The sequence below is a fragment of the Excalfactoria chinensis genome, chromosome 2 (assembly GCF_039878825.1).
Source record: "Excalfactoria chinensis isolate bCotChi1 chromosome 2, bCotChi1.hap2, whole genome shotgun sequence".
In the NCBI taxonomy this organism is placed as follows: domain Eukaryota; kingdom Metazoa; phylum Chordata; class Aves; order Galliformes; family Phasianidae; genus Excalfactoria; species Excalfactoria chinensis.
The window spans coordinates 78,620,471-78,646,280 of NC_092826.1; the positions used below are offsets into that span (position 1 = coordinate 78,620,471).

Sequence of the window (25,810 nt, forward strand, 5' to 3'; positions counted from 1 at the left end):
TTTTCCCTTTGATGAAATGACTGTTACCTTTTAACAAATATAAATGCTTATTTGTTTTTTTATTGTTGTGTTTAAGGGTGATTATGATGTGGTTATTAATGACTACGAAAAAGCCAAGTCGCTCTTTGGAAAGACAGAGGTTCAAGTATTCAAAAAATGTAAGATATGTATTGTATTACTTCTGTTTCTTCTCAGCATATAAGCTAAAAAGCACATAGTAGTTTAAAATGACATATGTTTTTAATCCTTAAAAGTTATGTGTATATATAGGAAAAGTTAAACAATATTTCTAGCAGATTTTCTATGCAAGGTATATTCACAGTCAAATTTACTTATTAAGACTGGACATTTGGGGAGAGAAAAAAGGGTTACAGTGACTGAAAATGGGACTGTGGATAATTCCAACATATTGTTGGAAAGATTTCAAACTATGATCTTTTGTCATAGAACTGTTATATATGAAAATGTCAGGTACATATTTAAATTTTTTCCCATAATAAATCCAAAAGTGTCTGATGTCCTAGAAAAATAATGTAATTTTCAGTTCGTGCTACTGCTGAAGACACGGATGAGATTTATTTCTTCTTCTCACCCCTAGATTATGCTGAAGTTGAAACCAGAATAGAAGCTTTAAGAGAACTTCTGCTGGATAAACTCCTTGAAACTCCATCAACACTGCATGATCAAAAACGTTATATAAGGTAAGCATTCACCTTCAGTCTTCTTCGGATATATGGTATTAGATACATATTTTAATGTTTCCTAAATAGGGTGGTGACTATTTTTATGATAGTTTGAATTCCTCTTTTAAAGCTGAAAGTAGATTGTGTTGTGATTTTATGAATATACAATGATGTTGGATTGATGTTTAATTGTTTATGGAGTGATCGAGATTGTAATTTTTAAAATCATAAAGGTATGTTTAGATTCATTGCTTCTTCTAAATCGTGTCATTGTAAGCTATGTATGAAATGATCATTTGTAAGATGCAGATCTCAAAACAGACTGCATGTTAACTTGTGCTCCATTTCAGCTTGGTGTTGAAAATGCATCATTTTGAGTCAGATAATAGAAAGTTTTTAATCCAGAATTGAGTTTTGACTCTTTTACTATTCATTCTAAATAATGAATGTCCTTTACATTTCATGAACATTTACCAGTTTCCTATTTTTCATTAAAATTCCTATATTTGCTCTCATTCTGAAAGGTTATGTCCAAGCCAATGGTAGGAATGAGTTGCTTGGACCTTCCCCTAACAGTTGACCTTAGCCTGCTTTGCAATCCTTGGAGACAGAATTTAGAGTGCTCTGAAACATTTGCTGTCTTTACCAGGAAGCTTTTGAGCTCTGAGTGTTGGTAGGACTCCCAGTGTGGCTTGATATTCTCAGTGATTTTTTCCACTTATCTTAAAAGTTGTAGACCAAATGCAATGTGCATGTAGCATTCTTAGAAATCTGACACCTGTGAGAGGTCTTTAATGTTTTTTTTTGTGTTCACCCAGCCCAGTTTCACAGGCAGGGAATGCTGGAGTCTTCTGCCTTTCTACTTTGTTAGTTTATGAGGACAGTGACCAGTGTGCATTTAGTCCTTCTCATTCTTCTAGGTGCTGTGTAAATATTGCGTATTTGTTAGAGTTGCGTTTTAAGATGAGGAGTGTTAAACATTTTGTGTATCGTGAAAAAGGCTACTGTTTCTTTCTTTCTATTTTAGTCTTGAAAAAACTTAAAAATAATTTATTTTTTTATACTTCTGAGGTACTGCTTAACATATCACTGAACTAGCAAGGAGATGCATTATTTCCAATGCTAGTGATATACGTGTATATATATATTTATTTATTTTTTAAATCTTGTGTCTAAACAATGACTAAAGTCCCACTAAATGTTAATGAAAGACATGAGCTCATCGTTTATAAATACCACCCTGTCAAAATGGTTGGTTGTGTAATGTTCTCATCTATCCCACCAATTGTACTTTAACAGTTCATTTTGTTCGTGAAAGTACTGCAGACAAGGAAGATGAATTTTTGCAATGCATTCATAATTAACAAGTTATTATAGTAATTATTATTATAGCAACATCACTTCTGTGAAGAAATTAAACGTTCACTGCACTGCTTAAGAGAAGTTAGTGTGTTTCATCTTGAGCATCTTGAATTTTGGATTTGTCCTGTGTCTTTAATGCAGAATATAATGGAGCACATTGAATAGTAGAGCACTGTTTTTTTTGAAAAAGCTCTTTTGATACTACTGTAGTCATGAATCCCATATATTATATTATACTGCTTCAGTGTTCTCTTAGGAATTAGATCAGCTTAATTCTGATACTCTTCTCTCCCCAAAGACAGAATGTTTGGGTTTTTTTTTACTTTCAGTAATTAAGAAGCCCTGTCAGACAGCACAGAATGGTTGAGGTTGGGAGATCGTCTAGTCCAAACACTGCTCAAGCAGAGACACCCTCTGGGCTGCCCAGAACCATGTCCAGATGGCTTTGAAGCATCTCCAAGGAGGGAAGCCTGTTCATCCTTTTCATTAACCTATATTCGAGATAATACGTGCGAGTAGCTCCGAAAGTAATGACTCCAAGGGCTTAGTTTATATTTGCCTATGAACGTCCATGCTAGGATTAATGAGCCATCAAAAATTAATTTCTTCTGTACTGCCTGTTCCAATTGAGACGTGCAAAGTGGGGAGCTAAGTACCATATTTTATATGCTTGAGATGTCATCAGCGGTTTCAAGTGAAACATGAAATACTGATCTGCAACTTTGACAGATAAAAATCTTGGTTACCAGAGAACACTTCTAGAGGCACAACAGAAAATACATACCTAATCTGATTTTCAGTATATGTGCTTTTTGTTTATTATTATAAGGTTTTTTTAGTAGAATTTTGCTTCACTAAATTAGGAAGTGAGAATGCAAAGTTTGCGTTTGCATTGGGTATGAGTTCTTGAATTTTTAATATTATACATCTCTGTATATGTGTCTGTATAAATACATATGAAGATATTTCTGTTTTAATGAGGCCTTTAATGTGTCAAGTCAGAGCTGTGATTTTTGGACTGGATTTTGCAGATATCTTTCTGATCTTCATGCGCCTGGGGACCCTGCTTGGCAGTGCATCGGTGCTCAGCATCAGTGGATTCTACAGCTCATGCACAACTGTAAGGAGAGCTATGTTAAAGAGCAAAAAGGCAAGGATATGTTTTTATGTATATGTATTTGACACTTAGGAATTTGGCATTGCCTTTTCTTTGACAGGTTTTAGTGTGTGAATGATGCTTTTTGTTGTTGTTGTTCTCTGCTTAATTTTGATAGCTTTTCACAAAGCTGAATATTGAACTATATATATTTTTTCTTTATTATAAAAGGAAAGTATCCGTTAGAAGTTTATTTTGTTTTTTTTGTTTGTTTGTTTGTTTGTTTTAAACTTAGAACTTATAAGCTTCTTAAATGGGAAAAGCATTAAATTTCAGTCGTATATCTGAGGTTTACGATCCTCCAGAAATAGTACTAGAAAGTCACATTAAATCCACCATTTATATTTCTTCTTCGTACAGTATACTGGTAGTGTATCATTATGGAGGACATTGAAGTAACATATGATAAAGTCTAATTTCTTGATATGCAGTAAATGATAACACAGGGTTCTCTTATTCTTTTTCACCAGTGCAGTTTCAAAACTGATTCTTTTTGTTCAGACACAGACCTTTGAGATTATCTTAAGTATTCAGTTTGTCTATTTTACATTAAGAGCTATATGAATATTTAGCTGTATTCTGTCGAGTTTTTCCAGTGTTGTTCCTTGAAGAAATGCACTCTCATAGATGCTTCACAGGTGTGGCAGCAATTGAGCTACCAGTCATAATCCATCACATCTTTGTATTTTCAAAAGGGACTTGGCAGGAGACTACAGACCTGGTGTTTCTAGGAGTAAAATCTGTAACCTGGATTAGAAATTGAAAATACTGTGTTGTTTCTCAAGGAGTCTTCACAAGTTTGATGATGTTCCTAAAATGAGTAGGTTTATTGGAATCTGGCTCATAGGTAATTCCCGTGTTTAGTTTTGTTGCTGTGTATCCCAAGCCAACTAAGATTTTCTCTTCTGAGAAGCACAATAATTTTTCTTGGTCAGAGCCATGGCATATAAGTGCTGTGAAATTAATTGCTGCAGGATGCTTGCATTTTGTTCTTCAGCAGAGATTACAACTTCAGTTAAAGGGTTCACAGTGTGCTTAACGTGACAGTGATGTCAGTAAGTTGTAGCTTGAAGTATACATGTATTTTTTTTCCTACAGCATGTTATTGAGTGCTGTGGGACCAGCTGGAATGCTAGGCTGATTTATTGTACTCTTAGTCAAAATCCAGAACATTTCCAAAACCTCGCCTTCTCTCATCCTTCCCAAAAACTTGAGAGACACGACCCTGCAGTATATGTCTGTGAAGGGCAAAATTTACTAGTGAAAATGGCCACTATTGATGATTCTGAACTATCTTTTTCTCCTTTCAGTTGCAAAACATTATATACCGATCTCTTAGCTTCTTAGCTAAGTGAAAAAATAGGGGCACAAAGATGTTAAATACTTGTGACTTCTTTGTTGTAGTAGTCTATATAATCTTGATGTGCATGCTCCAGTAATTAATCAAAAATGGACCTAAATTCCATGGCTTGTCTTGAAAATCTTAACCTTTTTGGTGTTTTTCTTGCAACAATTCTGCTTACCTCAGCCTTAATATCAAAGGAACTTCTTATGTTAGCAGCTTTGTTTGGCTCACAGATGGAGAAATTTGCATAACTTGTCTGCCCACTAAATGCATGTATGAATAGTTAATATTTGCATGGAAAAAAAGCCAATATAGTATGACTTTTAATAAAAAGAACTAGTACCATTTAAATAGTTTTCTTTCATCCTTTTCTATGGTCTAACCTTAGTTAATGGTTCTAACCTTAGTTTTTGCGCACATTACATTGACCCTGATTCATGGTATTCCCCATTCAATATCAGTTTGAGCAAAGGAAAGTTGCTAAACCCAGTTTCTTCTTTCCATGGATCTTTAATTTTAACATACACCAGAGGGGAGAAGGCAAAGAGGAAACTTGGAAGAGTTGGTATTAGCTGCCAAGTAGAACAGTGCTGACTGTGATCTGAGACATGGAATTTATTTTCATCGACTTTCACTGATGTATAATTTTCTAGAAGGAAAAGAGTGTTTTTTTTCACTCAGATATCAAATTGGTTTTGCATGACTTCATGGACTCAAATCAACTTGAAATCAGAAATAGGTTTTATACATTCATAAACTCAGAAGTTATTTTTATAACGTAACAGTAGTAAATTTTCAGACAAGCATCCTTAAAATATGCTTCCAGAAGAGGTTTTGAACATGAAGCATTTGGAGGAGGAGGTGGATCATAATGTTGACAGCCTCTTGACAAATGCATTAGATATTTTCCTAGGTTTATTTCCTCAGTATGGATAATATACTTTGTTTCTAGCAGATGGTGTCTGCTAGAGAATGTGAATAGTCCCACCTTGAATGTACCAACAATTGTGGCTGATATTAGCAGTTTTTCTGCAGACTGTGAACCTGTTGGTTCAAGGTGACTGAATCAGAGCTCTTCAGTGGAGTAACAGGTTGCATACAAATGCATAAATAGTTACTTGTGTTTTATTTTTCAACTTTCTGTTGAGTTTGTGCCAAATAATTTTGCTGCTGACTTACTAGTTTTGGAAGCACACTAGAGCTGTAAGTTGTTATACGTGATGAATTTTACTACCTGAAATGGATTTGGAATTAGACAAGAACCTTTGTTTTTTGTATCTGGAGAAGTTTTCTATTAACATTCTTGGAGCAGAGTTTAGTAGCTAATTGTGAATCTCTGAACGTTCTCAAAGAATTTGTGGGTCATGATGCATTTGGGAAGGGGTGGCTACCATTGTAATTATTTCCGAAAGAGGCTAAAAAACAAAACCAAATGCATTCTAAAGAGAACTTAGTCCAAATATACTCATTGATAACAAACTAACAGTGCATTCCAAGTTGTTTACGCAGTACCAGGAGGATGACCATTGAGACTTAATGCATAGTTTTTTCATACAGAGAAATAGGATCTACTCCTATCTTCTCTAAGAGATTGTGTCAATGTATCATCTTGTCTGGACCAATAGTAATGACAGTAAAGACAAAGCTCCAATATTGACAAGAAATAAATGTACTTTTCTGTGTGGATTCATTACCTTTGTCTGATGAGTGCCCCCTTGTTAATGGCATTTTTAAAATTATGCTTGTGAAGTGATTTCCTGAAGCAGTGACAGGTTCCATTTGTAAATCTGATTGCTATCTGCTATTGCTGCCTGCTGGAAGTTTCTGAGGTAGATAAAGCTTGTTTGCTGCTTTTATTTCCTATGTAGTTATTTGTTAGGGAGATGGAGATGAGATTAAAACAAGGAAAAAGAATACTTTTGATGGCTATGAATATCAAATTTAACATAGAGAACCACTATGCTCACTTAAAGTGATATTTCTAGTATGTCTAGCAACAGGTACATGGATGACAAACTTAATTGTGCTGGTGATATTTTGTGCCTTTTATTGGCTAAAGCCCAAGTTACTTCTTCTGAGCTTTGAACTAAGACTTGGAGAAGCCTTAGGAGGGAAAGAAGGACTTTCAGACCTGGTATCTGGATACAAAACAGTTTCCTTCAATTAAAAAATTGTTATATTTGTAATTTTTAACTTTATTTGGCAATTCCCCTACTTTTTGGGCATAATTTTATATCTTTAGTATGGTCTTCAGCTTTTCAGACTTGTTGGAGTAAAGGAAACCTGGAGGATATAATAATGTAAAATGACATGAAAATAAATGTAAATAAATGAGGTTTAGTTGAAAATCTGCCTGGGGCACTAGGCAGCTAGCCAAAATGAATCAAGCAATGAGATTCATACTGTGAGTACCAGAGAAAGAAGCTATGGAGGTTGGGCCATTTCCTGTGTGGCCAATAGTTATTGCTTAGACTTCAGTAATTGGCTGGACAGGTTTCATGATCATCTGAGCTAAAATGGATAGGGACAGTTATCTTCAAAGTGATTGAAAATGTCTTCTAACTGGTCTTTTTGAGATATATGTAATTTTAGTGTATATAAGCTGTCAATACCCTTAAGAAACTAAACCTGTGCATGAAAACACTAAAAAAGTTGCAGCGTGGTCTTTCTATTGCCCTTCAGGCTGCAAAATATGTTTTTGATGTTCCCAATGTAGAGGTAGTTCTTGATATTCAAGTATAATAGTTCAGTCGTAGTTATGGGCTTTTGTTCTAATGGCTGAAAGAAGGCAATCTTTGCAGCACTCAGAATATTGTACAAGCAAATGCTTTTTGTGCCAGAATATAACAGGAGTTGTATGTAGCGTGAAGATGGGAGATGGATACTTAAACCACATTGGTCTGTCTTCTGTGCCACACTGAGATTCTTTTCCCCGTGCAATGAATGATCTATCTTTGTTAGATCAGGCAGACCAGCAAGGCTTGTGTCAAAAGGGCCTTTTCAATTTGTTATCCTAGCAGCTGGTTCTCTTCCATTGCCTTTGCTTACTGTACATCTGGAAGAAGACTTCTTGCAGCTGGGAACCATTTCATGTCTAAACTACATCCCCTGTCCGTAGCAGAAATACTCTTTTGACAGCAGATGTCAAGCAAACCCTTAATGGGTTATTAATTAAATTTTAAAAATTAATCAGTACAAAATTTGACGCCAGATTTGTTTTTGTCTTTTACCACCTGTGCCTGTAACTTTGTTGTTGTTTAGATTTTCGTTGGGAATTGGTGGGGGGGGCACTGTTCTTTATCTAATACTTTAAGTGCCTATCCCACAGTATTAAATACTGTCATAGGTTAAGCTCAAATGCCTTTCCCCTTTTTTCCCTTTCACCACTGTCATGTTCCTTTTCTGGCAGTTTTGCCATTTCCTCGACTTAGTAAATAATAGTGTGTTAAGATATGAAGTTTTATTTTCAGCTTAAGGATTTGCATGAAAATAGATATAAATTGTTAAGGCAATAAGTTTGCTGATTGTTCACAACTATATATGTGTGTGTGTGTGTAATAAGCATAATGTAATGATGTAGAATACTGATAGCAAAATTACAAAATTGCAAAACCATGACAAATACTGTGATTAAAAAGAAGCACATGTAGTTTAAAAGCAAAGCGGGGAAAAAAAAGGTACCACTGAAGCTAAAGGAATCTTATCTATTCTCTGGACAGAATTTTACCTCGGTGTCTTCTCGAATCTTTTAAATCATTACACAGGAAATGAAGTGGAAGCGAACTGTTTTCAGAGTCACTGAAGATCATAGTGTCCATTGGAGCTGGTGTAGTAACATGACATCACTTTTGTTTATGCACTGAGCTTGAAGTGTTTGGCTTTTGCTTCAGTGTATTTTGGCCTGTGGGACTGACAGTAAGGTTTACCCTTAGGTTGTGAAATACTTAGAACACCGCTGAAAATAACAGTATACCCAATTGCCCTTTTTTGTGGTGAACCAAAAAAATGGTTTCATTCTACAATTGGGATAACAAAGACTAGCCTTAAGATTTTAAAAATATTAAAAAAAAAAAAAAGCTTATTTTTCAGTGTGTTCCTGAAATGTTCTTTCCTTAAAAGTGGAGCAATTTTATCCCCACATATATCTCTTTGCTAGTAATACTAGTAAGGGAAAAGTACTCAAGGAAAAGAAAATGCGGTCATTCATCTGCTGAGCAGGTTAATTTTTAGGTAATTTCTTCTGCTCGCCTAATTTCTTGCCCAGACAAATTGAAATTCTCTCCGCGGCGTCCTTGAAAGGAATCTTATCCTGGTTGTGTCAGTGCAGGCTCCAGGCACCGTGTGTTTGGTCAACAAGCAACAGTGGGTGGTCAGGCTGCAGCACAGGACAAGGGCCCGCTGTGCGCAGGAAAAAATGTTCAAAGGTGTTTAAGGGTGGTAAGGAAGTCGGCCGCCCTTCTGAGCGTCCGGAGGCTATAGATCAGCCTTCCCTCACCATTGTGGCCTGTGAGAAAATTCACTCCCAGATACATAATGGATGAAAGAATACAGTAACCGTATTCACCTGCTTGCACATCTGTAGAGGCTTTTTCTTTCCTAATCTTGCTCATATACATGCTGTGTATATACATTTAGTCTGTGTAATGACTGCTGTTTGACTTGCCGTGGAAAATCACGCTGACAAATGACTCGGCCCGAGGTTGGCCACTTGTTAACGTTTTTGTTTGTTGCTGCAAAAGATGCTTTGTGTAAACTTCTTGTAGCCAGTCAGTGTCTTTTGCAGAAAGCCTTTTAAAAAGCTTTGACTGAGTGGTATGGATGCGGCTGGGTGGCAGCCAGAGGTGGGGTTCTCCCAGTCCTCTGAGGTGGCTGACAGAAGCAGGCACAGCCATGGCCTGGCAGCTTTATGGAACTTCTTTACACTTGGTTTTGTAATTGTTTTGTAACACAGAAGTCAAGCTCCTTTAAAAGATTTCAGTTGTTGAGCATGAAAGTGTCTTATTTTAGGCACATTTCACACTAGTTGTCTTTTACATCGAGGCCAGGAGTGTGCAGACAGCATGCACAAAAACTCAAGGCATGTGCATCAACCACAGATATATTGTACCCTGTATCAACTCCAGCCCTGATAAATTTGGGGAAAAGTGGAAATATTTTAAATGAGCTCAGAAAGCATTGCACTTGGATTTAATTTGAGATTCTTATTCTAACGATATCTTATTGCACTAGAGCAGAGAGGTCAGAAAAAAGCATCTCATTTGTGTCTCACACAGTATCTGAATTACTTGTATGTTATTCTATGTACCTTGTGCACAGAAAATTGAAGCCCTGTAAAATCCCCTAAAAAGAAGAAATTAAAGCAGTGTTAAGGTCCTTAAAACGTATTATTTGATCTCACGATTTTAAAGTTGTAATAATAAATGCAATGATATTTCTGGTTTGTCATGACTGCTTGGTAGGAGAGGAGAATGTAGTACACTTATTTTTCCTGTGTTTCCTTGGTTAAATATACAATTGTCATGGGAGTCAGACAGATATGCTCCACGTAGACACAAAAAAACAACAAAAGCAGCATTTCTGTAGCTTCAAAGATGCAGTATATTTTTATAAAACAAATGTCAGCCAGGACTGTATATCTGATAATCCTAAAAGCTATTAACACAATGAAGAGTTAATTTCTTAAAACCTGAGATTGTTGCTATCCTGTATTCATTTCTAAGAACGTAGAAATAGCGTACAAATAAAAAAATGCAAAGCAGTCAATTAGTATTTGAGTAGTTCATTTAACTATAAATATTATTGTCTACAGTCCATACTAATATTAATTCATTGCATTACATTATGCGGCTAAGTTTAAGCTCTTGGCTCCGGAGAAGGAATGAGCTGGGTTGGGAGAAAAAGTGTTTGTAAGTCAATTCCCACTTTTTTTAATGCAAGATTTATGTGTTAGTGTGTAGTCTTCAAGCGCTATCTTCTGGTCGGGTGAGAGCAAGATCAGCTTTGTTAATGTAGTCCAGATGTTTATTAGTCCTGAGGGTATATGTGCTGTTGTAGTTCCCTGCTGCTGTGTTATAGTTGCTTGTAATGCTAGACAACCAATTAAGAAATTAGTTGATGTTAAACTTTCTTTTCCTGGTACGGCTGCAAGCTGATGATGTGGTTTTTCTGGTGGAACAAGAGAGTATTCTTTATGTGTTTTCTGTTCCTGGTGAATATATATAAACCGTTTGGGCAGTGTGGGGTTAGTATATCAGCAATACAGGATTTTTAGATTTTCAGCTCCCTCAGACAAATGGATTTAATTGAACTAATTCACATCAAGATGTTTCAGTAAGTGTATCTGTTTTTCTTAATTCCAAGGTCTAATTGGCACTGTCATTTTTAGAGACCCTCTGTTTACAAGAAATTCATCTTATTAACAAGGTGTTTGAAGGGTGAGAGCATGAATTCTATAGGAAGACATCAAAGAGGGAAGCTTTGGTGTATCTTGCATTTTTCTAAATGCAGGTTTTGTGAAAATAGGATTGCTACTTTTTGATTTAAAATATAAAATAGGCATATAAATTTCCTTTTCTTTTTTTTTTACTAGCAATGCCTGTGACATATCTGGTTTGTCCTTGTGGGCACGTTGTGCTGTTTTTTGTGCTTTTTTTTTTTCAACCAAATAAAACATAGATATGTTAATTCTCAGGGTCATGTTTTTATAGAAACCAAGGAACTATGGGAGACACTTAAAACTTCTCAGAAGTTTCTTCATTTTTCTTTTTTATTCTGGATAGAATCTTTGCAATTTATCAGACACATCATTGCTTTTGGTTGTTTTGTTTCTCAAAGCTAGAGAGAAATAGATTTGTTTTGCTTCCTCTCCATTCTGCATGGTTGCTGGAATGTTTTCACGGAAATGAATTATTACAGATCTACAGTGTTTAAAATATGTTTTAGTAATCATACTAAATCCAAATGAAGGTGATATGTGACCTTATGCAGACCGATGTTGTATGGATAGTGTGATAATGCTAGCTCACAATAAACTATATTGATTTGCATTATACATTACATACTTCTAAAACTTCTGATAGCATTAGTGTTTTCCTTCCTCATTACTCTCTGGTTTTAGTTGATGCAGAACGAAAAGTCCCCAGTTCTTACTCAAATTCATAATAGAAATTGCTCATGGTGCAACTCACCCTCTGCAGCGGATTCCACATAGCTGCAAACTCATTGATATTAAAGGTGCTGTAAATATAAGCCAGTTTTAGTAAGTGGAATTATATAGTCAACAGAACGATAATGCAGGCCAAAGATAGCTGGGTTCACCAAGTCAATTAGAGCAGTGTGGCAGTTTTTAACTGCAGCAAAGGAGTCAAATTTGCTGAGGTGCTTCATAGTGTGAGCAGTAAGGAGATGAATCAAGGAACTGATCTCGAGCTCTGTAATGACAGCGCCTCCTTGAGGCCACAGGACATTTCTTAAAAAGCCGTTGATGCAGGAGGAAGAATTCTTTTCATAAACAACCTTGCAGGTTTGCAGTAAGCTTCACAATGCTTAATATTGTTCTTTAAGCCCCAGATGCTGAATAAAGTGACTTGCTGTCCCTTCTTACTTTCAGAAATGTGTCTGTAAAGTGAAATGCATAAAGCAGCAATTTAGACTTAAAGAGAAATACCAACAGTACTTTGATATGCTTAAATAATAATAATAATCATGGTTTTCTCATTTGATATGGCTGTTTTCCAAAACATTTATTGTCCTCCAAGTATCTACTTCTATCAAGTTAGATCATTGTTTAGGACTAAGTTACAGTGATGTACAAATGGGCAGATATTCCAGAAAATCAAATTAGTTGAAAACAGTAACTCTGGTTTCTGCAAAATATTGTGTATACATACAAGGTGATTTATAGCCATACACAAGAACGCAGTGCTGTTAGTTTATTTGCTTCACTGTTGCTACCTGTATTCTGTGCATCTTAGAAGCATTCTGTATATCTTAGAAGCTGTTGAATACTCTGCCCTTTACAACTTAACTAGCACAGCAAACCTTTACTGTCAAAAGAATATTCAGTTATCAGCCATGAGAAAGTGTGTGTCATGCCATTAATGTCATATAAATACATATTTATCCATGGCTTTCAAACAATTAATTGTGGAGGCTTAGCTGTAAAAGCTGAGAGACATACCGACCAAAGAATATTTCTCACTTGCTACTAGTATTTTTGGCTTTATTTTGAGATTCAAAAGCAGTGTTATTGAATAGCAATGATGTAGATGAACGAACATCCTAAGTAAGCAAGATTGTTTTTGCTAGGTAACTTTAGTCTTGTATCACTTCCAAATAAAATTAGAATTCATTTGCATGTGCTTATCATTTGATGTGCAAATCATCATTACTGCTTTTTTCCACCCCCTTCCTTAGGTACGTCAATGCTCCACAGCTCCATGCTAGACCTGGACAGTGATGTGCGTCCATCTCCAATTGGCCATCTCAGTCAAACTGCTTCACTGAAAAGAGGCAGCAGTTTTCAGTCTGGTCGCAATGACGGTAGGTGGCTGTTCTGTTTGGAAACATATACCTGCATTTACATATGTCCACTATGTTGCACAGTCGGAAAAACAAAATGAAATCCTTAATCTGCTTGTGTATTGTATAGGTTTGTTGATAACAAGTCTTTCTAGTCATCTTTATTAGTGTTACTTACTGCCACAGGTTGTCTTAGATCTCTTTGAAGACAAAATCTTGGAGGTAAATTATCAAACTTGGATTTGGATTTTCAAATGCTAATTGACATTCTCTAAAATTTTTGGCTGTGATGTGAAAGAAAATGTTACTGAACAGGTGTTTTTCCATCCAATAAGCAAGTAGGTCTATAATTAATGAAGCTGAACCTCTGCAGATGGATACCACTGAAGGCACACTGGTCTTCAGGAAGATTCAAGGCCAGCTACTAATGCAACAAAGTATTGAGGCCTTGGTGATGCCCAACAATACTGTTATGCAGCTAATTTTGCCTGACTGGTAAATTTCTGTTACATGTAGGAAATACTGTCTGGCAGATTATAGACAAAATGTGTTTTTCACTCAAAATGCTTCTGCATTTCCACAGAGTTATGTAGGACAGTGTTATGTTTTTAATTTTATCATTTATAAAGGACAGACGTTTATTTAAAATAAAATGGGGGGAAAAAAGACAACAAATAAATAAGGGAATAAATGTAAACACCACTGACTTCTACAAAAGGTGTAGGCTTTTTTTCAGAAGCATGTCCATTTTCCTTATGTTCTAAAGTAGACACTAGTTACTTAGGTGAAATAAGTCTGTTAGAATTACCTGTACATCATGGTTTGCTGAAAACATTACAGCCAAGAAAATTGCACTGGAGCAGGTGGGTGGTTATACAGAAGTATTTCACATTTTCCTTTGCTTTCCATGTTGATTGGCACCTTTCATCTGCCCATTTTCAGCTTTCTCCTTACCTCTCTTCCCTCAACTTGAGAAAAAGTTATCTACTGCCAAACTGTAAGCTCCTTTCTTTCAACAGCCACTGTACCAGGGCTCTAATGAGGTTTGTGAAGTGAGAAATACAACAGTTTTACATGATAATTCTGATCGTGTTCTTCATTCAAGAATCTGTGCTACATTTATTGGATTCTAACAATAATGCTGGCATCTCCCATGTTCCAGAGAAAGCATTTTACCATACAGATGGAAACTAAGATGAGAGATTAGCTTGACCCAGGCTACAATGGGAAATTGTTTGAGCTGTAGATGAAGTGGTCTTCCCATTCCCATTGCTTGCCTTGGTCACAAACCTATCTTAGCAGTCCGGTTTCTTTAGTATCACCACCTCATCATCTGAAATTTCTAATGTCTTGATTGCTTTTATGTTACTGTATGTTTGTGTTTCAATGACAGGGGAATAGCTGAATGGATTCTTAAGTAAATTGCATTAGATACAGAATAGGCTTTCTTTGTTCAGGTGCATACTGTCATAGCACTGACACCTACTAAGCATAAGAGAAAGGAAGAATGAATTTGCATGTGTACCAATTATGAGCCTATATACAGATCATGCTGCTATTTTTTTTTCCACTGAAAGTTTTTATGTAAATAATATATAACCAATTTTGCAATGCAAGGCAACAGCAAGCTTGTAGTATGTGTCATATTATTAATGCAAAGGTTTTAGTTTTACTATTCTCCTTCCGTTTCTTCTCTTTTAGCCTGGCGATACAAAGCACCACAGCAAGTTGTGTTTGTTGAAAAGTTGACAAAACTTGTTGTAAGTCAGCTGCCCAACTTCTGGAAGCTCTGGATTTCTTATGTGAATGGAAGTTTGTTCAGTGAGGTATGGATTCTTGCATAGAAATATGTCCTAAATAACAAAATTTTGTAATAATTTTATTTGATGTATTATGTTTCATTGAAAGACATGATGGCATTGTTTTATAAGCCTCTCAGATTTAAAATAAATTAAAATCTCACACAATTGAGAGGTGCTATCTTTAGTTTATTAAAAATATTGACCAATAAGCCACTCTAAAATACATATACCGAGATAACTTTGAATTCTGTGCGTGTGCATTCCAGATGCTGGAGTCAATATCTGTGTGGTTTCATCTCTTAATCGTAACTGGCAAACTTCCCTTTTTTTATGGTCTGAAAAAAGTGCAAATTGAATGAAGGATAGAGATGTGCAGAAGATAAAGTCATAGAGAATTTTTTTTCATTTCTTCAGAATAGGAATACTCATTTCTTGAGCTTTAAGAATTTGGAAGTGAAGGTAGTTTCAATACTAGAGTTGCAAAATGACCAGGTGCAGAGTGCTGGCTTGCAGGCATTCTGTACAGGGAGTCTTGTCTGAAAATAGTCAGCTGCAGTAGTCATCCGTGCTTCTAGTCCTTGCTCAGATTATCTCATTTCTATAGTTCTGTAAATATGATGTTGACACTCCAAGTCGCAGAAGATATTAAACAAAACAAAAAAGGATTCATGCCATCATGTGTCATATTTGTGTGTGCACTATTTATGAGTTTGAAAAAGGCACATTTGATAATGAACTTATTAATGGATTAATTTAATAGCTTTCAGTTTTCTGTTAATGATAGAATTTGGTCACAGAATAAGTTTCGGTTCACTTCTGGTCCTCAAGCTGTGCTGCTCCTTCTTCAGGGGAATTAGAGGATTGGGATATTTCCAAGGAGCAAGTCTGACAGAGACAAACACATAATTTATGCATGGTAAAATGTAGTCTTCTGCCTTCAAGAGATCTCTAGGCACTCATTCATACCTTATCTACATAACTTTCACTGGAAATACTTGTTACGGCGAGTCAGATGCTGGTCACTGAGGATCTTAGAAAACTGTGAAAATAAGATCTTCAAGTGTCAGTCAGGATATAACAAAACAGTTGGAAAGTAAGCTAGTCTTATTCAGATCGGTTTCTTTATTTATATATATATGAACCTAAAGATTTGTATACCTAAGGTTTTTGTTTATTGGTAACAATCTCATTTAATCTCTTGAGAATTCTCATCCTATCGTGCTTATAGTATCCTGTATTTAGAATCCTAAATCATCACAGTTGCATTATTCCACTGGAAAATTATCTCTAAATTAGAACTACAGTGACAGCTATTCTGTTTTTTTCCTTTTTCTCTATCTGAAGAATTACATTTTCAAGCTATCAGTTCTACTTTTGCCACTGTCTCTTATTTACTGTGATGTTTTCATATGATAATACTCATAAGTACTGTAGCCTATATAGAGGTTCTTTTAGCTACAGTGAAATAGATTCTATTCATGATCGTATTTTCACCTGATTAAAAATTGAAAGAAAGTTTTTACATTTACTCATAACATTGTGTTAAGGAAGTAGAATCAAGAATAAACTTTGGTACTGTTGACTTTCACAAAAATTGTTCATTTTGTAAGGGAAATGACTTTTATATTTGATAATAGCACTGTTGGAAATTTGACTTTACAAATTCGACTGGAAGTTATTGTGATTTTCTTTCTCGGAGTGCAATGAAAAGGAAAGCAATTTTAAGAGAAGCTGAGACTTGAACTGTAAACGAGGTTGAGAAATTTTGCTCTTGAGAATGACTGCTAGTGGAAAGTGCAGTGACCTTATGTCCCATCAAAACATGTTTTCCATGTTAGTTATTAAAAAAAATGGGGGGGGAAAGGAATGGGGCAAAAGTGCTTTTCCTGTTAGTCTGCAAAGTGTCTGTATTCTTCTGCTGGGCCAGATTCTGAGCTTTTAAGAATTTCTCCTCCATATACTTGGCTTCTTCTGATCCATTGGTCACACATAAGACCAATTTTCATCCACATGTAAGATCCATCTGTTCTTGGAAACAGGAGGAAGGACTGTGTTCTCAGTTCCTTTTGAGCATCTGCTTGCCACAAGTCACCTGAGAGGAGCAAAGAGGATGGAGTGGTATAACATGGAAGGTTTATTCCAGGGTACCTTTTTGAATCTGTCAGCACATCTCATTCAAGACTTGAGCCTGACATCTTTTTCTATAAGAAGCCATACAGATTTTATTTGCCTTATAAATATATATTTACCGTGTCTCTTGTTGTTTGTTATCATTATTAAAACTTGGCATTCTGGAAATGGTCATCTTTGCTGCTCCTGTTTTGTGAGAAAAGTCCAGTGAAAATGGTATAGAGGATCATTTCAATGGCCTTGAACGAATCTAAAAGAAAATCCCCACCTATTACTCATAAGCTGTATTTATTTTCTCTTGTTTGGTTTGTAGGTTTTTTTGGGGGGTAGGTTTTTTTTTTTTACTTCTGAAAGGTTAGCTTGTGTGTCTTACAATACTGTCAGTTAAAGATTTACGTGATATTTTCAACAGTTTAAGAAGTGTAGTTCTTTGAATCATTCTAGGTGAAGTAGCGTATCTGAGTAGTAACCGTTGGTCTTACCACAAAATAGTTTTGGTCTGTCTGTGCAGGAAAGAATTAAGATTGATCTTCAGCAAAACCACTGAGAAAAGGCATATCAAAGATTTCTGAACTTTTTGTTGTTCTTTAATTCAGCAGCAAGAGTGTGAATATTAAGTTGATACTTGAGGTTTAAAGGAGTACAGTTTCTTTTTGTTTTTAAGGCATTACGAGAGGGAAATGGTTATTACGTACAGCAGTAATTCTGCAGTTCAGCTGTAGAGTGTAACAGTTTCATAGCACTTTATTTTCCAAAACTGTTAATTCTGCAGTTCTCTTTTTCTCTAATTTCAAATGCTTTCTCTAATTCAAAATACTTATTTTATGCTAAAAATCTGTAACACAGATGGAATTCAAATAATAGTATTACAGTTTAATAATCTGAAAGTAAACTTAGTCTGAGAATAAACTATTGTCTTGTTATTGCGCTCTTTGTCCAGTAGATGTTGCTGTACATACGTAAAATAGGAGATTTTCTAAGTATAAAGTATTATCTACACTTAACATGGTATTTTGAATAGCTTTTTCTCTATAATTTGCTTTGTTTCTCAGTAGACTCCACAGAAAGTTGTACTACAAACAGGAAGACTATTAGTCAAACCACGTTTTTCTTCAACTGTAACTGTCTCATGCAAAGTGTACTGATGTTCCTCCGTTTTCAGAAATGTGAACTGTCCATGAAGATGCTGATTATTTTGCAGTGTCTCTTTTTCAGTTAGTTAAATTATCTCGAGAATATTGTCAGCAAAATGCTGTTTCTAAAGGCACATGAGCACAAAAAAATTAAGTTTTAAAGAAGCATACCATCTTCTATACACGTTGCAATTCCAAATTGCTCACATTCCAAGAAGCATCTGTCACTTCATGTCAGTATTCTTATCTGGGTAGCTTCCACGTGGAGAATATCATTTCTTCATAGAAATCTGTTGCACGATTAGGCTACGTATGTTTTAGCTCTCATTAACGTTTTAATGAGAGTAGTTTAATTTTATGAAGTTTGTGTTATTTGAGCCACTCTTGGACTTGTCTCCAACTTTGTTTCAAATAAACATTGTTTCTCAGAACTAAACATTAGCACACTGACCAACTGGAAGTAAAGTTCATTGATAGGTATAGTCTCTGCCTGTTCAGATAGCATGAGTTAGTTTTTATAATTACATCACAAACTCAGTGATTGGTTTTTACTTCTTCACATTGAAACCCCCCTTTTTCAGAATTATTTTAACAGTGGTTATGAGATACTTACACTTTTCAATTTTCTCGTTTTCACCAGACTGCTGAAAAATCCGGCCAAATGGAAAAATCAAAGAAAAACGCTAGACAAAGACAAAATGATTTCAAGGTATGTTATGGCAAGGAAAACATTGCTTTCTTTCAGTTGCCCTTCCTAGCAGGACGCTTAAGCATCACCACCTTGAAAACCAGATTTCTTAAATCATGTGTGCCCTTATACCTCATCCTTCCAGACTCTCTAGCATGAGGAGCCTTATGTAAATCTAATGTTACAAGGCGCTATATATAGCGAGTACACGCATTCCTGCTTAAGCATATTGTTTGATTTGATTAAGCATATTTGTTTGATTTTGCTTTCCCTTACTCTGATACAGAAAATGATTCAGGAAGTTATGCATTCCCTGGAGAAACTTATCCGTGGAGCTTTGCTTCCCTTCAGCCTCAAAGAAGGAGAATCAAGACAGTATGGTGGCTGGGAGATGAAATCTGAACTTTCTGGCCAGTGGCTAACACATGTTATCCAGACAGTAAGGTAATTGAAGCTGTTGACCTACAATATGCTGTTACTGCTAGAATGAATATATATATTTTTTTAGAGCATATTGTTTTGGGTTTGTGGGTTGTTTGGTTTTTTTTGTTGTTGTTGTTGTTTTGTTTTTTTGTTAAATACTCTGAGTAATGAGAAAGATAATTTTCTTTTCAAAAATATAATCACAAAAAATTGCTTGTGGCAGATTTAGGATTCTGACTCCAAGTTTAATTCCTGGTGTCTCATAGTCGTACTACGTAATTATAAATCTTTTTATTTTGCTCAGAGAACTTAGGTAGAAGTTTGAGTAAATAATTTACATGAGGTGGGATTTGATTCTTTAGAGTAGAATTATTAGGAAGCTTTGCAATTAGCATCTTCCCGTCTTCACGTTTCTGCCAAAATGGGTAAAAATAACATGTCTCTTACTATAGTGTGATTCTTAAGATGCCATTTACTTTCTTAACTGTCTTATGAAAGGTGATATTCCTGCCCATGATGTCATTCTGTTTATAATTGTTTATTTATAAACTTATTAAAGTGCGTGTCATCAATTCCAAAAATGTCTCAGTAAACATACAGAATTTGCTTCCATTTCTTTGTGGAGAATGTAAGCATCATCATTACCTCTTGGAAACTCAAGTAATACCTGGATTTGATACTGTACCTTTTACCTGCAAGTTAATAACAAGAAAATTATAGAGTTAAGCATACCCTTCTTTTTTATTATCTCACACATGTTAATTCATACATAGCTAATTCTTTCTAGAATCTAGAGATGAGTCTAGCAATGATGCATACCTTTTGTTGAGTATGTTTAGCACTTCCCAGGTGCTCACACCAACAAAATAGACAGACTCTTCTGAATAGTCTGTGTATTGCAAATAAACCTTACTAGTTGCAAACTTATGTAGGAGCTTAGGTTATATCTTTATAATTCTCAACATATTTTCATCACGAAGTGCCTGATAGGATCCTGCTCTTTTCAGTCATTTTACAAACAATTGTTTTCTGTTTGTATTTGGAAAATCATAAAATTTTGACAAATAACAAGGAGCTGGAATAAAATCTGAGCAATCTTAATTTTTGTGTTCATATATATCACACGGAGGGGGGTGGTTATGCAGCTTTGTTCTTTGTACAGGACTCTGTCATTCCCCAGGTTTAGCAGGTTCCAGAGGACTAATTGGAGCTCAATATAAGGTGAAGCTATTGCCTGCAAGACTTCAGCCTCATTCTAGGCATAGAATGGTATTAACATTAGGGTCAGTTATACAAGGAAAAGTGAAGGTTGTGAAAGCTTTGTGCTTACCTGGGAAAGGAATCAGCTCTATGTACAGGACTTTTACGCAGTGTAAATTTGCTTAAACTTCTCACAGATGTCTGTTACACCCTGTGTTTCATCGATGACTGAGATAATGCAGATTAATGAAATTTACAAGTTCAGTAGTTGTGCTGAACTGATAGAAGTCAAAATCTGCTGTCTGAGCTTTGTTCAGTATTAGCAGCTGGGGAAACAACAGCTGCATTTGAGTTGTCCTTGCTCAGACACCCAGGAGTTAGATAAAAACAATAAACTTTACTTTGTGCCCATTACTGCAATCTATAGTCTACAGTCATTTTTTTTAAAAGCTAAAATGCTATTTCTTGTAAGGAGCTGTTGTGTTGGTATTTCTAAAGGGAAAAACAGAAGTGAATCTTTCCATCTTCTACTCTGTCTGGTGCCAGTCACTGCTGGCAAAACAAAATAGTTAATGAATTCACTCTTCACTTGGCAGTATCTGTATTTTGTATTGTGTATACCATCATGATCTGACACATGGCTACATCACCATTTACTGATGTCTGTTATTGTTTAATACAGGTAGACAATAATTCAGTATCCTAGTTGTAGACTTAAGATTTGTTGTATACATTCATAAGAATACAGCAAAATCAGGTATTTCTGTTCCAGAAGGAATTTTAGATTAAAGGACAAGATGGCTGCAGGAAGGCAGGAGGAAAAGTTTAATGTTAATAACATTAATGTTATAGGAGAAATAAATCTGTATTTTCATGCTTATGAATTAAGCAAATAAATAAACTTCTATGATTGGGGTAAATAGTTTTAAAAGGCTTAATATGGGTGAAGCTACTGTATTGACAGCCACTTTAAAAAGATTTGCGTAGGTTTATCAGCTTAAAAGACTTATAGGTTTACATGTCAGGTTAACTTTTTTTCTTTTCTTTCCAGGCTTAGCTCTGAGTCTCTTACTGCACTTGAGATACCCAATGATATGCTTCAGATCATCCAGGATCTTATTTTAGACCTTCGAGTACGTTGCATTATAGTGACTTTGCAACACACAGCTGAAGGTAATAAAAGACTGCATCTCTCTCTGCTCACCAAACCACATTCAAGACAATAATTGTGTTTGTTACAGATGTTTAATTGGCAGTGAATTCTGTAATGTCTCACAAAAATTACTGAAATATTTTGCTGCTCTGAGAAAATTCTGTATTCTGAATGTTTTCTTCCCTTAATTGGATGGATGCTGTAGTTGAAATCTGTCTTCTCTTAGCTGAGGCAGTTTTATAATGCAAGTGATTTATCTCATCCTGCAACTTTTCTGTATTGGAAATACCACTTATTTTCTTTTTTGAGTTTTTCCACGGAGTGAATAATTAAATACGCAATGCCCTTTGCCCCCAAACCCCTGGTCTAGCTCTTACCCCCTGTCTTCTGCCTGCTCTTTCTTATACCACCCCCCCCCCCATCCCAATTTAAAAAAAACAAACAAACAAAAAAAACCCTTTGTGGAATATTCTAATTGTGGGTTTTTCCTCAGTGTAATTCTCATATTTCCAACATAAACAATATAATCCTTGTGCTTCCAACAGTGTACATAGTTTTTGCCATAAATGTCAGAATTATAAAGGCCAATAATACATTCTGTAAATCTAATGTGACTCTGTGTGCATCAGAGGCAATTCATCTTATCAACTCGTAGTTAATTCTGAAAAACTTGAATTCAAGTGAAGTAAATCTTGCAGAATTAAATCTTCCTCTTAATAAAAGCTCAGACCAATAGTTCAACATTTTTTCCTAAAAAGGATTAATTACCCTCAGTGCTAAAACAACAGCAATTTTAATAACCTTTTCAAATTAAATCTACAGTTTAATTTTTTCTCTATGATACATTTTGTCATTATTTGATTGACATGAATCAAAGTATCTTACTCAAGCCTTAAAAGTACTAAGTGTAGGTCACTACATTCATTAAACAAGTTTTTAAACTTTCAGTAACAACAAGTGTAAAAGTCTCTATTATTTATTCTATGCAGTATAATGTTAATTGTATTTTTGTCTCTTGTTTGACTAAATCCCACTTCAGCATTAATGTTATTTTGCCTACATTAATACCAAGCTCATTAGCCATACAGGTATACAGATTGTCATTCTTAGGCTCTGTGGGGCAAGTATTATCATTGTTTCAGATTTTACTTGAAATATGAAGAATTTGATCTCTAATCTATTACTTATAGGTTATTTTTCTAGACAAGACTGGATTAGTTGGACCCTTGGAGAGACTGTTGCTTTTAGAGGATTGGTGAAGGAACAGCTAATGGGTATTCTCACTGGGCTATGTAAATTGGTCTCAGACCTACCCATGTTGTATTAGTCGAAGGGCTCTTCTCGAGCTTGAATCTCTATAAGCTATCTGTAATATGAGCTGCAGAGACAATTAGTGTAAGACTCAATCTCATACGGCATGTCATAAATTGATAGGGTCATTCAGATCAATTGGTAGAGCATTCTACCATTAGTTATTTAAATGGGACGAAACTGCCCACACAGAGGGTTTTCTCGTTATTTTATATACAGTACGCAAGAGCAATCTCTGTTCTTTCTCTCTCATGTGTGTTCACTGGTCATAAAGGTCATGAAAGCCAGACTGTGTGGATGCTAAATGAGGCAGGGAGTTTACATGAGTGTATTTGACTGGAATATGGTGAATTATTTCAGAGAAATTAATTGTTGTTGTTGTTGGGGGGGTTGTGTTGTTTTTTCTAGTTTGTTTGTTTTTTAGTATGTATTTTTGCTAGCTCAGATCTGGATTTAAAAAAAAAAGCCAACATAAAAGCTGTCCAGTGTGATCTTACGCCCCACAGAAGTACCGTTTGAATTGGTGCTTTGCTAAATTAATCAGTCATTATTCTCTACAGTCTCTAAATACTTTTTATTCTCAATAAGACTGTTTCCATGAGACGTGGAATTGCAGGATGTTGCCGCCATGTCAAGCTTTTAAAATTAGCAGCTAAAGCATCTAGAGTAGTGAAGATAAGTTTCAGCATGCATTAGTTATACTCTTTCTTGGCCTTAAGGAAGAGATGGTAATTCATTGAAATAATTGCTCATATAAAAGGACGTTTTGTGGTATACAGATGGTTTTGAGCAGCTGGTTGCCCATGAGAAACTGTGTGTTTTGACTTGGTTTTTGCCCATCTGGACTATAGAGTTTTGTCTGATTTCTGTTTATAAGTCAGTTAAGCCAAAAAATGAAAGTATTTTACATCATTGTCCATTTTTAAGTTTGTCCATAGTGGAATTTGTTTGCAGAATAAGATCTCTGGATTTACATTTTGTCATAATTCTGGGTTAGAATCAGTAAGCCTATTGAAATTGGCACCTTTTGGATAGCGGAAGAGTTCGTTATATATACTTTCATGTATTTTTGAAGAAAGCTTAGCACCATGCACCCGTAAACCTGCGTGGTGATTTTGAGCTTCTTTGTAGCTGTTAATTATGAGTATATATGCTGTCCATTCCGTCTTTGCTAGAATGCTAAGCAGTATGTCTGGTCATTTTTTAAATAGGACCTGGAGTGTAATAGTTTAGCAACTTCAGTTCTTAAATACAACATTTTCGGATGTGATTAAAAATTTAGAAAATAAAAACAAATCCAGAGCCTTCATACCGCTCTGGATTTTAAGCTTTCCAGTAAAAGGTGGGCTTCATGCAACTCTTGCCATGTATCATAAGTGTGCTTCTCTGTGTGGTTTCACCAGTGTCCTATGTGCATGTTTCGTTCTTGGTCATTAGAGAAGGCTGAAAAGTTCTAGACTTTAGTGCTGTGTGCTTGTATGTCTAGTCATTGCTGTCCCAGTGTCTGTGGTTTATCTTTTCAAGTTCAAGGAGTTTTTAATAATGAAAATTAACACCTCCTTCTTTTTCTTTCTTTCTCTGTCTTGCAGATATAAAGAGGCTAGCTGAAAAGGAAGACTGGGTTGTTGACAATGAAGGCTTGACATCATTGGTGGGTAAACTTGTGTGTTGTAGCCACTTTCTTTGCTAGATTCTTATTTTTTAAGAAGTGCAATGAAACTGTTCTGTACGTACTCCAGAAAATTAAAAGTTTGGACTTTGTGCATACTGGTATCTTATCAAAATAGGAAATTACAGGAAGTTTAAAAATCCATATTTTTAATGGAGTGGTTACTGTGCGCACTCTCAGTACACACATCACCAAACACAGAGTTATTTTATCTTCCTTTTTCAAGGAATCCTTCTTTTTTTTGTTTGTACTTCTTTAATTGTTCTGTTGGAGGTAATTTTAACATTGCGTAGTAATTGTATTACTAGATAATCATAGTTTCTGAAGTGCAGGAGAGCTTGTGAAATTAACAGTAGGATAAAGTAGTTTCTTATGTCTGCAAAAATTAACAGAGAAGTTATTTTGAGGTAATTGTTTAGTATTGACACATTAGCAACAAAATGAAAGCATTGTTTTGATATTCTAGTGGTCTCATTTGTTCCACAAGAGGCAGGGAACACAGCTCAGTCTTTAGTCTTTGAGATGCATAGTTTCTCATCTTTCAAAAGCAGCTCTTTCTCACTTGAGGAGTGGAGTGGTTCAGAACTGTAAAAAGATGAGTTTTTTAGTATTTCCTATTACAGCACTTGTACAGGGAGAGGTAAGAAGTTAATTCTTTGTCTACAATATAACTACTTTCATTAACCTGGAGATTTTGCCACTTCACCTATTGAATTGTATCTGCATTCCTTCTCACACTGATGTTATCTAACTGAGTGCAGACTTCGTGTTGAAAAACTCCTTGAGTGAGCTCAGTTACTGTGATTGAAATTTAAGACCAAAGTAGGTGAAACTTTGCAGTTCTAGGGTGAGTTCAAGGCTGAGAATAAAATGGTTGAGAATTTACTTCTTACCTAAGTACAGTTTCTATTTGTTTCTGCTATTTTATGCATGTTAAAGGAAAGCCTTTAGTAACTCTTACTTTACCCAACCTTGCGTCTTATTATTTTTAAGTAAATACGTGGTGTTTTCTTCCCAACTACCAGTAAGATTTTTGGAATCAGATCTATGTTTGCAGTATTCATTTTTTAAAAAATCAAAATCAATTCAGCATATGCCAGTTTATGGTAAATTACTGGATCTAAAATACATTATAAACCTAAAAATAAATAATATACTTTTTTCTTTTCGTATGCATACTCATCTGTTTCTCAGCTTATGGGGAATACTGTGCATTAAAAATGCATATAAATAAA

At 35.4% G+C, this 25,810-nt stretch overlaps 1 protein-coding gene across 5 annotated transcripts in view; it reads left to right on the top strand.

The window, feature by feature from the left end:
• EXOC2 (exocyst complex component 2) overlaps nucleotides 1-25,810 on the top strand; it is a 121,401-nt gene that overhangs the window by 49,158 nt on the left and 46,433 nt on the right. For all 5 annotated transcript variants that reach the window (XR_011902843.1, XR_011902844.1, XR_011902845.1 and 2 more), the window contains exons 9-17: nucleotides 77-158; nucleotides 599-701; nucleotides 3,077-3,195; nucleotides 12,962-13,087; nucleotides 14,768-14,892; nucleotides 18,772-18,840; nucleotides 19,106-19,263; nucleotides 21,494-21,615; nucleotides 24,496-24,557. Coding sequence is in view for 2 of the 5 variants with exons in the window: in XM_072329228.1 (XP_072185329.1) it covers nucleotides 77-158; nucleotides 599-701; nucleotides 3,077-3,195; nucleotides 12,962-13,087; nucleotides 14,768-14,892; nucleotides 18,772-18,840; nucleotides 19,106-19,263; nucleotides 21,494-21,615; nucleotides 24,496-24,557 (966 nt within the window). In the remaining 3 variants the exon portion in view is untranslated. The remainder of the gene's footprint in view (nucleotides 1-76; nucleotides 159-598; nucleotides 702-3,076; nucleotides 3,196-12,961; nucleotides 13,088-14,767; nucleotides 14,893-18,771; nucleotides 18,841-19,105; nucleotides 19,264-21,493; nucleotides 21,616-24,495; nucleotides 24,558-25,810) is intronic.